This window comes from Chenopodium album, chromosome 26 (genome assembly GCF_948465745.1).
Source record: "Chenopodium album chromosome 26, dcCheAlbu1.1, whole genome shotgun sequence".
NCBI classification, from domain to species: Eukaryota; Viridiplantae; Streptophyta; class Magnoliopsida; order Caryophyllales; family Amaranthaceae; genus Chenopodium; species Chenopodium album.
Window position 1 is genome coordinate 5,244,104 of NC_137859.1, and position 15,613 is coordinate 5,259,716.

Here is a 15,613-nt window from a genome sequence, read left to right on the forward strand (position 1 = left end):
CGCATCTTATCTAACTTTGCATTTCCTTCTGCAATCTCTTTAGATTCGATGCTCTGCCATCACTAATAAAAAATAAGAAAAAACAACATTCAAAAATAATAAAAATAGTTGCTGTTTACCAATGAATATGATTGAGCTAGTAATATAAAATCACATCTAATCAAAACATTGCCAAAAATTAAGAGGTTGGAATTGAAATGCAAAGTTAAAGTAATACCAAAAAAAATTGTACACAACATTATAGTGAATTGTACAATATGACACGATACTACCATGTATGTTTTGTCACCGCATGTTTATGTCGGTAGATGTCTTAATATACATTTCAATACACTTTTGCATTGGGAAAGTAAGTTCGATATTATTCACATTTTTGGATATGTGATTGAGAGTAATTGTGAGTATCTGTAAATGAATTATGTTATGGTTCATCTGTATTTAGGTTTGGTTTAATTATTGTCATAAAAGAATTTTAATTCAAGATGCATGTAATAGTTAAGAGTAAAAGTACCCTAAAAACAATAATGTAATATATTGATTATTAAAGATGTAATTCATTTTGCGCAATCTCTAGGATGACACCTACGAATGTATGTCAAGGAATTGTGATTTTATTTAGTTAAGAAAGGAGAATAAAATAATGAATGGGTTTAAACTTCGTAAATCTTTTCTTTTCTTACCCTCATTTACATAAGAGTTTCGTTCCTACACCTTTTTCTAATCATTTAAACTTCTTCTTTATGTATTGGTTTTTAAAAAAACTATTTTTAATTAACACGTTTTTCTTTTGAGTAAGTTTAATTTCTTAATGTATAATCCTTATTTATCCTTACTAAAGACTTTAAATTGATTTGTAACTTAATTAGTTTGGTGGATAAGGGGTATATATTTTTTGTCTTTTAACATCTTTTCACACGCCTAATTTAAATTTGTATCTAAATTAAGTGTGTCAACTAATAAAATATAACGGATGAAATGTTTTTATGGATGGAGACCCTAAAAGCTGTGTGAATTACTATACCCACATACAAGCTTAGAAAAAGACTATAAGGTGATGTTTGCGTTACGTTGTGTAAGAAAATATTAGAATTTCTTATATTTGCAAGATGTTTTTGAAACACGGGAAAAGGTATTAAATATTTAAACGTACTCAAACTTGCATGTGTCTCAATTCTTTGGTACTTCTAAACTTCTAGTTTAAATATTTTCGAGTTAATATACTATTTTTATTGGTAAGCATCTTCGTACTCGATAATAAATGGCCCCTCCTTTGTTACTTTTGCTTAGGTAAATTAGTATGTATTTCCATGTGATGTGGTCAAGTATTGCGACAAATAGTGCTGTCAAATTTCAAACCGAAACCGATTAACTGTCCGAAACCGACCGACCCAAATGAGAACCGAACCGATTAAAAACCAATTTCTTTGAAACCGAAAACCGACCCGAACCGTATTTTAGTAAACCCGAAACCGAATCGACCCGAATAATGTTAAACCGTATAAGAACCGAACCCGTTAACAAACCGAACCAAATATAAACCGAACTGCATGAAAACCGAACCGAAAAAGAACCGCACCGTATCTAACCCGAAACCGGTTCCAACCCGAAACCGTTTAAACTGGCAAAAAAACCGCTTACACCGAACCGTTAGCAAACTGCTACCCGTTTGCACCGAACCATTTAAAAACCGAACTGATTGTAAACCGAACTGGTTATAAATCGAACCGTTTATGAACCAAACCGCTTCTAAATCGAATCGTTTACAAAAATTTTTATATAATTAAATGGATTTTTTTTTTGGTTTTTTTTTTTTTTTGACGGGATATAATTAAATGGATTAAATATTAGAAATCTTAGAATATTTTTTTAAAAATAGCAAGGCAACACTACTACAAAATTAGCCAAAGAGACCCGTCCAAATTAGCCAAAGAGACTACCTTACCGGCGGTCTCTAACTAAGAGAAAGAGACTGCTTGACTAGAGGCAGTCTCTAGATTCAGAAAACTAAGACCACCTATTAAAGATAGGCGGTCTCTTTTTTGTGAAAAACTAAGACTACCTACTAGAGATAGGCAGTCTCTTTTTTAAAAAATTTGAGACCGCTTATTAAGCTCAACAGGTCTCTCGAGTCCCATTTAAAATAAAAAAAAAAAAAAATCTTATTTCATTTTACATTTACATTTATAACAGTTTATCGATATTACTTATTTTTTTTATTTTTTTTGCAATATTAAATACTCCTACGAAATACAAAAATATTTCTTAAATGTCATACTTGTATATCTCAAGTGTTACAAATATAATACAAATAGCAATAATGATACACAAAGCAAAAAAAAAAAATTGTAAATGATATCTTCTAGATCTTCAATTACAAATTTCTCCACTCCAAACTTAGCTTGTAGACATCTTTACCTGTAATAAAAACAAATATAGACATAGTAAAAAAAAAACAAAATTAGTCTATAGAAATATAAATCAGAAATTATAGTAACAGATATAAAAGATTAAAAAAAAAATCAACCGAACGACGAAATAAAAAGATAAATTTACAAACGAGCATAATAACGAACTGGCAGGAAAAGCAAAAGAATAAATATTAAAAACGAAAAAAAGTACCAGAACAAAATTTTGAAGAACTAAAAAAGGATATTGAGAATAATGAAAATAGAAATAAAATACATCAACATTTCAGATCTGACTATCACATAAGAAGTGAAAAAAAAAGAGAATAATGAAAATTAATTAAAAAAAACGAAGTGATCGAAAATAAACTAAACTAATTATAAACTAGATCTGGCTTCAAAAAAAAAATTATAAACTAGATCTAACTCTATAAAAGAACTAAAGTTAAAAAAAATGTATAACAAAAAGGGAATAATATTAAAAAGAAAAATCGATTTCAAAAAAGCTCAAAACAAAATCGGAAACACATAAGATTCAAACCTCATAAACAAATTTTGAAGAAAATAAGTTTAACTCCAAGTTCACCTAGAATACCACGATATTCAGCAGCAACATTGTTAATACCACGTTATTAACAAGAAAACTAAATAAAAAATTCAATTATCATAACTAAAAGAAAATTCGAACAAAGTTTTTCAAAAAAAAAAACAAAATTTATATACAATTATAAGAAAATAAATTTTCATTAAGGAAAAACGAAAATTTGAAAATTAGCCCTTTAATACGGAAAAACAAAAATACAAACTCACCTTGACAATAGATCTTGAATTATGAGAAAAGATCAGTACTTGAAATTTAGAGAAACATGAAGGAAATTAATGGGATGAGAAGGAAAGAGAAAAGGAGGAGGGAGAAAGAGATGAGTACTCTCAATAGATTGAAATGAGAGGAGGGAGTTATCAGGAATGAGGCGGAATTATCAACAGCAAAAAAAAAAAAAAAAAAAGCTTTACCCTATCTCAACACCAGTATGAGGAGGACCGTTGATTTTTTTTAATCTATGGTTAAGAGTGGTGATCCGTGTGTGTTGTGGGAGAAAGCATCTAACCATTGATTTTTTAATCTATGGTTGAGAGTGGTGATCCGTGTGTGCTTGTGTGTTGCACATTCATCTACAAAAATATTAATCCCTCAAATCTATAGTATTTTTTTGCTCCATTTGATCGGGATCAGTGCCCAAGACACGTATTAAAACATCTACTAAACTACTAGTATATCTTTATTTTCATACACGTAAAAATTATAAAAACGTTATATTAATGAAATGTATAAATAGATAAATTTAAAAAGATCACTAATGAAGTAACGAGTCTATAACTTTGTACTAATACATACGAATAACGATGATACGAATATTTAACTATGAGATGGTTAGATGCCATGTGTTAATAATGTGTACATATGATCGATTGAACTAATCAATATTACCTTGTTAATCAGTCATTAGCGTTTTCTTTCATTATACAAATCAAAGCACTTTGTAATATCTTCATGATTTCATGAAAAATTGAAAATATATAATGATAAACGAGTCATAATTATCAGTCTTGTTGACTAATCAAGTATCGAATTACCAAATTACAAATTTCCATTTCACAAGAACTCATCAAATCATGATTATGATACTATGCGTAGTATATAAATGATTAAATAAGAAGCATATAATAAACTAATTGTAAAACAATAATACATTAATAGTTTAATACACTAACTCTTATAATCTACTTCGTAATAAACTAGTAAGATCAGTATGACTAAACTTGAAATTGAACATAATATGTATTTATAAAATCAATGAGAATTTGTTTATAATATGATGCCTGAATATGAAATGATTCGCGGCTTTATATAAAACTTGTGAACGCAAAAGGTTAGCAAGTACTATCAAATTTCAAACCAAAACCATTTAACTGCCCGAATCCAAACAACTCGATAAACAATTTATTTTTTGAAATGAAAACCGACCCGAACCGTAATTTAGTAAACTTGAAATGGAACCGATATGAATAACGTTAAAGTGGTTAAACAATCGAAGAACCGAACTAGTTATAAACTGAACCGAAAAAGAACCGAACCAGTTAAAAACTGAACCGAAAAAGAACCGAACCAGTTATAAACTGAACCAAAAAAGAACCGAACTGTTTCTAACCCGAAACCGTTTCCAACCCAAACTGTTTGAACCGGAATAAAAATCGTTTACACCGCACCGTTAACAAACCGCAACCCGTCTGCACCGAACCGTTTACTACCCGGACTGTTTACAACCCGAACCGAATTAAAACCGCTTAAGAATAAACTGAAACCGAATCAAACCGAAAACTATTTAAACCGAACCAAAACCGCCCCGTGAGTCAATTAAACCGATTCTAAACCGACCCGATTAAATGCCGAACCGATTTCAAACCGAACCGAAACCGAACTGTCAAACCGTTTTGACAGTGCTAGCGACAAAACATCATGTACAATAATAGTAATGCACGGCTATTCTAGCTAAGTACTCCAATTGCACGGCTATATTGGTTAAATCATGATTGAGAGAATATGACAAATTGACAAAGTATGGCATTTCAATTACACGTAGCTAGTAGTTTGGTAGGAACTAGCCATTGAGTTAGTTTTACTGGTACTCATAAATTCATTGAAATGCAACGATAAATCCTTTATTTATTGTCTTGTTATGTACTAAATGCACATAATCCCTACAAATTGTCTTGTTATGTATCAAGTTGTTTGATTCCACTTTAGACCAAGACTTGCCATCTACTAAAGTCTCAAGGTGATCATTGGTCGGGCACGTTTTGGCCAAACAAAAATTGGTCATTAAAGGAGAAGACTAAAAAAATGTGAAAAAACACGAAACTATAACATTGGAGAAGTGATAAGTTAGATCAATACATTTTTAATTAAGTAATTGTCATTGATAAGTTAGATGGACATAATCATCACATGAATAAATCTACATGAATAAATTAAAAAAGCATTAACCATAAAGTTAAAATTTTACAAGTACTCTATCTCTGTTATTCATACTTTTATTGATCTAATGAAGAAGAAAAAGAGAATTAATAGTCTAATTTCTCATAATGAAAAAGTATGCTAAATAAGATTAGTAAATAATAGTATGCATGGTAACTAAAAATGTCCATTCATAAATACTCCGTACGTACTTCGTATATTGTTGTTGTCAAGCATGCAAAATCCTCTGTTCACTTTGACGCCCTATATAACACAAAATCGAACAAAAAAAAAAGAAACAACAACAACAATCATATTAACACAATTTGTACGTACATAGCATGATATGATATTAATAACCAACATAATATGAAATTAACATTATGTAACAGATAGATTCTACTAACGTCAACCCTAGTACTAATTTGAATTGTACTCACTAATCAAGGTAGTAGCTAGCTAGATCAGAAACAATCAAACAATTATTACTACCTCTGTCACATATTATTTGCAACGATTAGACATTTTCCCTCTATATAAGTTTGTCAAACATTGCTAATACACCATGCATGACTCCTATAAGTTCTACGGATTGTATACAATTTGTATGTAGAGTCATCAGTAGAGAAGTGAATAATACCTTAAGGCAATGCGTAGTAAAAGAGCACCAACGGCGAAACCAGCTAAACCAACTGACCAATTCGAGAGTGTTTCCGACCAGTCTGTTGCATTCTCTAACTGAGCAGATAATTCCGCAACCAACTCCTTTTTGCTCTTGGATGTACTACAGTGCAAGATCGAAAAAAACCCGTCTTAATTTCATTACATATTTCTTACTTATATCATAGAAATAACGTGGAAAAAGAGCTGAGAATTTGCTTACAGAAAATATGGAAGTTCTTTATAAGGTTTAATATTTGGAACCCCATTTTCCAAGCTAAAGATGCCAACAGCACTAATAACATCACCCACTGGAAGGATTTTTTCTTCAGTAATCTCATCAACTTGTAGTTTAAAGCCCTGTAACACACGACAATTTAATGTACGCATACGTGTATATTGTCAAATAATAATCAAGATAGTACCTCCATTTTTTAGTTGACATCTTTCTTTTATCACGTTAATCAATGCAAAATTTTAATTATTAATATCTCTGGCTAATTATATATTAACATTGTAAAATTATAAAAAGTGTATAATAAAAGTTACACGTGAGTTATTCAAACATCTCATCACATGATTGTATTTTATTGTAGTTATTAATCACAAAAAAAGCAGGTCAAAGTGTGTCAACTAAAAAAACGGAGAAAGTATATATTATAGGATTATGATTATAGTTATTTAGATAAATTTGAAGATGAAAAATAATTATGTAACATTTGTACAACTACTTACATTATTGTCACTGTGATTAAAAATTTCTCTCTTATCAGAAGAGACTTTTTGTAGAGGAATTTGAACATCGGTATCCTCTAAGTTGATCACAACGTATTTGCCGCTTGGTATTGATATATTGTAATTTGTGTTCTCTGCAATGATGAAGGGAACCTGTGGGAAGAGAAGATCGAGCATTTCATAGACATGTAGATAAGGGACGGAGGGAGTTCCATATTATATGGATTAAATAAATTCTACTATAAATGTTGTGAAGATCGAGATCTTAATGACTCAAGTAAACATATATAAATTTAGGATAGCTTAACTGGTTTTCAAAGTAAGCTTAATAAGTAACAACTCAAGTTCGAGTTGATGAGCTCGAGTCATGATAAACACAAACAAAATAAGTTACGATACTATGTTCGACTTTTTGCTAATGTTTTGATATACTACCTCTGTTAACTTTTAGTTGCAACTTTGGGGTATTATTTGAGAGACATATAAAATATTCCAAAGTTGCAACTAAATATTAACGGAGGTAGTATATCCTCACAAACTAGGGCTAGCTTAGGTTCGCTTTCAAAGTTCTATTGTCAAGACGAAAATAGAATTGAGTTAGCTTGAATACATTGTAGAGTATACAATATGAAGATCATGAGCATGGCAATTACCTGTCTTCGTTCCTTGGAGACAACTTTCTTTCCCTCTTGTTTCTTGTTGATGAAGCCCAAAAAATTAGATTTTTCATTATATCCGTGCTTCAATATTAAAAATAAATAAATAAATAAAATAAAATCAGTCAAATTTGAAAAACTTGTGCAAAAAATTATGGTCAATATTGTTTAATTTTCAATTAGGATCAAAATAACTTACTAGCTACAAAACATTAGGAAGTTTGAGGCTAACCAACAATTCACATGAATACTATTGCGTCAAAATATACACTCATATTAATAATAAAAAAATGAATTAATCATATATAATTATCATTAAACTTTAACAACTTCATTCAAACAATTTATTAAGCAAATATAATTAAAATTCATGACATAATTTAGAAAGATTAAGAAATATAATCACAACCCTAACATAAAACCCTAATATAATTATAATAATGATATATTTTATCTAAGAAAGAAACTAGGAAGGTCATACTCACAATGATACTTCTCTCAACCACAACAGCTTGCTGATGGGTCTTAGGGGACTGAAGAATATTCACCGATGACTCCGATTCCGGTACACCTTGGACCGTATCAGACGCATGAGACGGTGATGAGCCCTGGTTTCCATCACTAGTTACATTATTAAGTAAGGAACTCGGCAAAACAACACCGCGAAGGAAGACAATTTTTTTGATATCATGGTGAGGAAGACTGCTTATGAGTGTTTGTAAGCCGGTCACATGATATTCCGGTATACCGCGAAGGGTTTCAACTGTGTCATAAGCTTTCTGAGTCTTAGCCTTTTCTAATGATGCAAAATAGGCTAAGGCAGCCGAGGAGATGGTTGATAATATCACTGACATTGTTCTTGTTTTGTGTTTTTTTATTTTAATGGTAGACAACTGAATATGAAGGGAGAATGAAGTGAAATTATGGTGAGTTTATTAGATGACTTTTTGGTCAAGAAATTGAGAAAATATAGGAAGTATAGATGATAAGATATACTTGTATACGTTTCTTTTATTATCTTTTTTAATTTTAATAATTTTTCTAGGGTATAATTTTCAAGGGATTAGTTGAATATATCCTGTGATTTTCATTTTTATTTTTTTAAAGATTTTTTATACTATTAAACTTTCATCCTCTCCAAAAGATGAAAAAAATGGATGTGCTTGCATAATACTATGATAACTAAGCAAATCAAAACATGTTTCTGAATTTGTGTTGAATCGAAATTCTGATACCACAATGGCACAATGAACAAGGTCTAGAAGTATGTTGTAGTGTTATAGTGAACATTCAAAAAAATGATCCAAATTGTTAGGAAAGACAAAGAGAAGGAATTCTATAGCACTATATCAAATAAATTTGATATTTGAAATAAGAGAGTAGAGAGCTATGTACATGGTGAAAACCTGCTCCCGCATTAGCATATAAAGACATCATTGACATTACAGTGGAGTGAACATATATAGAAGGGAAGCAAAGAGTCACGTGGTGTCAGTTTCCCCGATGCCCTGGCACAGCATGTCCCTAGACAGCACGTGACAGAAGGCTTCAGACGATTGCTATCGTCCTTTATTGCCCTCTAAAATTGAAGTGTTTTTCAGCGATTATGATGTTTATGAGGCATATTCACAAAAGTTTCCTCTCCCTATACCGCTACTTCTAACAATATATATTTGTTGGGTACCTCAAGTATCATATATCCTGACAGATCCACGAATAACTTGCCGACAAACAGGACATTTTGGTGCTAAATCTCGTTCAACTGAAAACGCGCATCTTTGGCAACAAACCAGATGTCCACACGGTACAAATGCAGACCTTCGTCTCCTCATAAGACAGATTACACACAACTGCCCATCAGGAACATCTCCGACTTCATCTTCAACTTCCGAATCGGGACTGCTGCTGCCACTTTCAGCATTAACTCCAGGATGATTTTGTTGCTGCGCCCTCCTTTGCTCCCGCCATTGCTTCCACTTATTCCAGTTCCTGCAGAAAATCATAGGACAAGCAACTGAAATTAGGCAAAAAATCTAGAGTAATAAATCCATCTCAAATTAAAAAAAAAAAAGTTAAATCACTATCAGGATTAAAAAAAAAAAAATTGTGGTTTAAAAGAGTTTCTGATTAAGAATTTAGTCAAATGCCTTTGCCTACTCTCAACAATGTTCCATTCTTTCCATCTTCTATCAAAAAGAACATCAAAACATACAAAATTATATGTAAATCTTAACAAAAAAACATACAATTCATAATCAGTTGGGCCTTGGGCGCCTGGTTTTTATAAAATGAAAGAATAAAAGGAAACCATCTCTCAATCACACAGCAGGACAAGAAAATAAGAATGTGACTTTCCATTCAATAATTCAACAAATCTGTATGTTTAACTTAGCTATATAAATAAAATGCTTTCAATCAATCTTACAACTCATCAGCTTTTAATAATAGCATTGGATTAAAATTATGGCATCAATGGTCAAAGGCACATAAATATTCAAATACACAACCTCATGTTCATGTTAGAGTCAAAATCATTATCAATCTATGCTATTTACAGAAAGAAGCAACCACATAAGTTAAAGGAAAGAACAACAGTAATAATACCTAAAAATCGCATAACCAAGTACGCCAATCGAGACTGAACCAATAACAATGCCACTCCAGAGTAACATTTTCGTCCTGAAAGAGAGTTGCACTAATATTTGATCCTTAGTCAGTTCAGACCTGCAGAAAGATAAAGCATAAAAGCACTTCAAAAAATAACATAGTCCAGACAATATCCAAACACAAGTATACAACATTCCTAAAACTAACTAAGAATCTGCATATGTAAATTATCAATACAAAACTACATACGGCAATAGAGCTGTTGGCCTTACAGAAAGCAAGGAAGATCTCTGCATGATTTAATCTCAAGAGCCCCACTCTTTGAGGAACAAACTCCAACTGCTGTGACTTCCTTTCCGAGAGGAAGAATTTTTTCCTCATCAAGCACACCAACCTGCAACCGAATATCATTTTTCATTAGCATAATAAAGAGGGTCAGTTTATTAAATTTAAAATAGGAGGGCCGGGAGTGGGGGAGTTGATAAAAAGTTGAAGAATGGGAGAAAGAAAAGGGAAAATAAAGGTATAATCAAGTGAACAGCAAAATTAGCAACTTACAGGGTATTCATGCCCAAAAAGTGCCTGGAGAAAGGTATATGGAGAAGCCTGAATTGGTTCCATATGATGGTAAACTGTAGTTAAAGGCAGAGGATGATTTGAATCATCCAAGTCAACCACAACATAATCAGAGTGTGACTGTTGACGGCCATCAACTAGAACAAAAGGGATCTGAAAAAAAGAACAATGAAAAACTTCATTTGTATGTAGTCGGTAGGATATACTCAACAGAGTCATATTCTTCAGTCAATAAAGATGTAACATTCTTACAAAGATAAGATAGGCAAACAATTCAGGTTGCTGCACAGATGTATCAAGAAAACATTATTGAATTTTCATTAGCGCCCACACTATTGGGCATTGTCTCACTTTTTACACTCTGTCAATTAATCTCTGTTTCACAGCTAATAATATTATACTCTGTCACTTTTTACCCATAATGCCCCTCCCTTAGGTCAGTTCATTACATTACTATGAAATATTTACTTCTTTCCACTCCCTCTTACTTTATCTAACTTTTTCTAACACCTGCCCACCATTTTACTCCATCTTGCTACTTTATCGACATTTTTCTTACATCCATTTACTTTATTAGAAATTTTGTTACTCTATGCATCTAAAAATAGAGCAAAAGAAATAAACCAGAAAAGGCTAACAAGGAATTCATAGATCCTAGCTATGGTTCAAATTTGACCTTTTAGATAAATACAGAACAAAAATGCATGAAGAAGCATGCTTGCTATATTCCTGAAAAAGGTCACTAAATATCCTAAAATTTGCATTTCGATAATTCGATTTACTGTGTTAGCAGTTTTTGTCATGGTAAGGCTTGATTTAAAAATTCACCATAGTTAGCTAATCAATTAGTTCATCCTGCTGCATACTTAATACTCAAAACAAACCAATACAAAACCTAAACAAAGTTACAACTTACAAACACTATTGCAAAACCAAAAAAAAAAAAAAAAAAAAAAAAAAAAAAAAAAAAAAAACACTAATCATGAAGCAAAATTCCTGTTTTGGCCAAGACTGAGATTCCCAATCTAAACATATCAACATGAGAAAGAAAGCAGAGAAAAAGTTAGCCTATATAGGAATCACAGGATCAACTGAAAATTACCGTTCTTGTGGATGTCGTGCCCGGTTCTCTCCAGGCTTTGGCCAAGACTGCACGTAAATCAGGATACCATCCAAAAAATCCTCTCCATTCGTTGTATATACACTTCACATCACAGTAATGACCAAATTAGATACAACACGAAAAGGTAAAAAATACTAGATTAAAGAGAAATCTCACAAATTAGTTTCTTTCCATCATATCATAAGGTGATACTCATAGGCATAACCAATAATTATATTAACTTTGCACGATGTCAAGAAAATATAGTATATAGCTGCATCATCAAACATACAAGTCACTGATGCCAAATAGCTAACTGGAAGTATCAGCATGTGACTTGCACATAACTCTGTAAAAGCCAATTCCTCTCAAGCTTTAATAAAGGGACCCAGACATGATACCCCCTCCCCCCTCCTTTTCTTATCCAATGAGACGAATAAAAAGAATCTTCATTAAACCACAGCTACTGGGAAATTCTTCAGTCTACAGTAGCTTTAAGCATATAACAAGCATTACAGCAGCTCTGACATAATTAGATTGAACTCCTACAGTGGCAAGCACATAAAGGATTACATGTGTGCTTCATTTTACTGTAAAAAAAAAAAAAAAAAAAAAAAAAAAAAAAAAAAAAAAACAGCATCGCAACATTCGCAAAAAACTAAACTAAAACAGAATTAAAGATCCTTGAGGGATCAATTTCCTTAGTTTGCAACATTTCTTTCAATAAGCAACAGAAAAAACCACTTATGCATGCCTACCTCAAAAGAAGTAAAGAAGAACATTCACTCCGTATCAATCTTCAATATTTCAGTAGAACAGTATCATTCACTTCTTATGGCACAGGTTATATTAGCATATAACTTCACATTAGTATATCAAAAAAAACAATCAATCAAAAGGATCAAATAATAAACAAACTTATAGCACAGGTTTGCAGAGATATTAGATCTTATTTTTAGAGGTAAGATATCAAAACTGCATAAGCTGGATAATGTAGCACACGCTATGGGCCTTATATATGGGCAATATGGCTGTAAATACCAGGAAAAAATTAAGTCCTAGTTGGATATAAGTAACTAGCTACTAGAGCAAGGAAAGATACTGTCAATTACATACTAGAAAAGAAAAGAGAAATTAAAACTTAAGGCTTCCCAAATACCACAAGTACAAACTACATAGTTAGGACAATTGTGGGCTTCAGGCTTGAATCTGGTACTTCATGCAAGGCCAAAGTAATTCTTCACTGGAATCATATAGTTCACACACTTATTGCACCAATCTAATGCCCACACAATGCCTATATGCCCGTGCAAGTGTCTGCCTCACCAATGACAAGACACAACAAGCTACTGCCTCACCAATGCTAAGGCACGACAGTAATTGCTGCCTGCGCAATGTCATCCTACTGTAGCCTAACTAAACTAAGATTCATTACTCTATGCACACCTTCTCCATAAAACAACCCTATGAAATGGCCACGATCACATCCAAGAATAGCAAAATCATACTATGATGACAAAAAGATACTACCTCTTCGTCAATTGCATAATCCACTTGGCTCTCTAAAAGTCTAAAGCTCCATAACACAAACTCAAATCATTACAAGCACCAATAGCACTGATTGATACTGACCAGTGACCACCTTTAAAGAAGTGCAATGAACAAGATAGTACACATTATACCTAAGGTTAGTAAGTTACCAAGGGAACTACATACACTTAATTAATGTCCGCTTCATTTCCATCTTTTCAATTTAAAATCTGTAACAGATTGCACATCAAAATTGCAGCAACAAGTAACAGTACTATCCCTGCTTACCTCTAGTCTCTATTAGTTCGGAATCACCATGAGCAGGGGGCCAACACAACCCTTGACAATATTCCCCAGCAGTAGGTCCTAAGTCTTATACTGTTAGTGACTGACTAAAACATCTGCTGAAGGCTGAAGATTAACTATAATGCAATGGGAGCAAGACAAGCATCAGCAGAAAGCTCAGAGTTTTATGGGCCTCACCTCCAAAAAATCTTTATTAGATAAAGTCATACGTCTAAACAAGGATCTGAATGGTGTAACATACATACAAACTAGCGGTATTGAAGTTGTTGTGGTAACTAGTTTCCATATACTCCCTTAAACTCTCTCTTGCCTTGCCTCGTAAACACCCCATCACAGCAATCATGATTCCTGAATGCATTATGGTCTCTTAATCCTCTTCTTTGTACAATCATGATTCCCAAAGTCATCCTCCCTCTTCTCTGTACACTCATGATTCCCAAACCCATCCTCCAATCTATCTTCCTAATCCAACTTTTCATTTAGTGATACTTCAAAATGACTATCCCACATCCAACATACTTGTCACACTTAGCACACGGGTCATGGTCGAATAGAATAATACCACTTATCAGTCATTTCTAGGAATTCTAACAATCCAAACAAGGTAAGTACTCCCTCCATTCCTAGAATAGTCGATTGCTCTTTTAATTCAAACCAAACAGTAACATCACAACCGTAATCTAAACTAACTAAAAATCCAACATCCTATTTCATTTTCAAGTGATTATCACTATATACAGTCCCTAATTCATAATAACAGTTCATCCTACAGAAAAAACACCCAAAAAACCAATCATACTCTAAAATCATCAAAGCATACATAATCAACCATTTCACAATTTCAATTTCCAACGCAAATCACACTAACTTTCCAAAAATTCTTCGACTAAAATTAACAACTTTAAAATTCAAAAACGTTCCAGAAAATAACGAATTATACCTTCTGAGATCGCTGAAGAACAACACCACGATCACCAGATTCATGAGAAACAAGAACATCACGCCAAAAACTCTTCCAACTCCCATTAACCGCCGATTTCGACGCCACTAAACCTCGTACAACCACCAAAACCTCGGAACTTCTCTCTCCTTCACCGGCATCATCCTTAATCAAGGACCGAAGATCCGACACTTGTACGGAAGGTGCTTCCCGTATTTTCCGGAACGCCGATGACGTGGCGGCGAACTTGGTGAGACTTCGAACTGCCACGTAACCTAGGGCTAAACCTAGACACGCGCCGTCTCCGGCGAGAAGTAGTTGCGCCGCAATCGCCGCCGCTGCTTGGTCTCCCGCCGACATTGTTGGTTGATTTGGGATGAGTGAAATGGCGGTTTGTTGTCGGAGATAAATATGTATCGGTCGGCGGTTAGGGTAGTTTCGTAATTTTGGTAAGTGGATAATTTGATTGATAATAATGGGCTAAAGTTTGGATCAAATTGAGAGAAATGAAAGTATGACAATTTATTTTTATTGTAGTACATACAAAATATAACTTGGTCCAAGTAAATGATTTGCTTGGTCCAAGTAAATATGATTTGCTTGGTCCAATTTTCAAATGCTAAGGCTTAGTTTTTAAAGCCCAATAGCCAATAAAATAAAAATAAAAATTCTCTTTGAGTTGATCAAACAAATCTCTATATTTCGTTAATTCGTAATGATGATTTAGCTAACTTTCAACCACGAATTTTCAAAACAATAGTCTTTAATTTCTATGTACACTTCTTTTGTTATGCAATAACCTGTACAAGATAAAAATAAAATCACATAACTTAAGGCCTTGTTTGGCATCATTTTTGGTTTTTATTTTCCTGTTTTTTTTAAAACTAAAAACCAAAAACAGGAAACAAGAGGTATTTCCACTTTTTTGTTGTCAGTTTTTAAAATTATCATGATTTTAATTAGTCTAAATATTTTTTTGATTCATTACGTGACATGTATAATATATTTTTTTAAAAACGGAAAACCAAAAAACCTCAGTAATGCCAAACGAACCCTTAAATTTTTATGTTGCTTTCTTTA

General features: G+C 32.7%; 1 protein-coding gene and 1 long non-coding RNA gene across 2 annotated transcripts; both read right to left on the reverse strand.

The window, feature by feature from the left end:
* Positions 1-2,258: 2,258 nt before the first annotated feature.
* LOC145618366 (uncharacterized) lies at positions 2,259-3,442 on the reverse strand. Its single transcript, XR_014107906.1, has 2 exons — positions 3,216-3,442; positions 2,259-2,415 (listed from the first exon to the last, which is right to left on the reverse strand). It is a non-coding gene; the product is annotated as an uncharacterized LOC145618366 (long non-coding RNA).
* A 5,292-nt stretch (positions 3,443-8,734) lies between these two features.
* On the reverse strand, positions 8,735-14,941 carry LOC145617940 (E3 ubiquitin-protein ligase SPL2-like). Its single transcript, XM_081672713.1, has 6 exons — positions 14,534-14,941; positions 11,758-11,859; positions 10,638-10,808; positions 10,352-10,473; positions 10,077-10,196; positions 8,735-9,461 (listed from the first exon to the last, which is right to left on the reverse strand). Exons 1-6 carry the CDS (start codon positions 14,891-14,893, stop codon positions 9,158-9,160), a joined length of 1,179 nt encoding a protein of 392 aa, XP_081528839.1. The 5' UTR covers positions 14,894-14,941; the 3' UTR covers positions 8,735-9,157.
* Between the last annotated feature and the right edge of the window lie 672 nt (positions 14,942-15,613).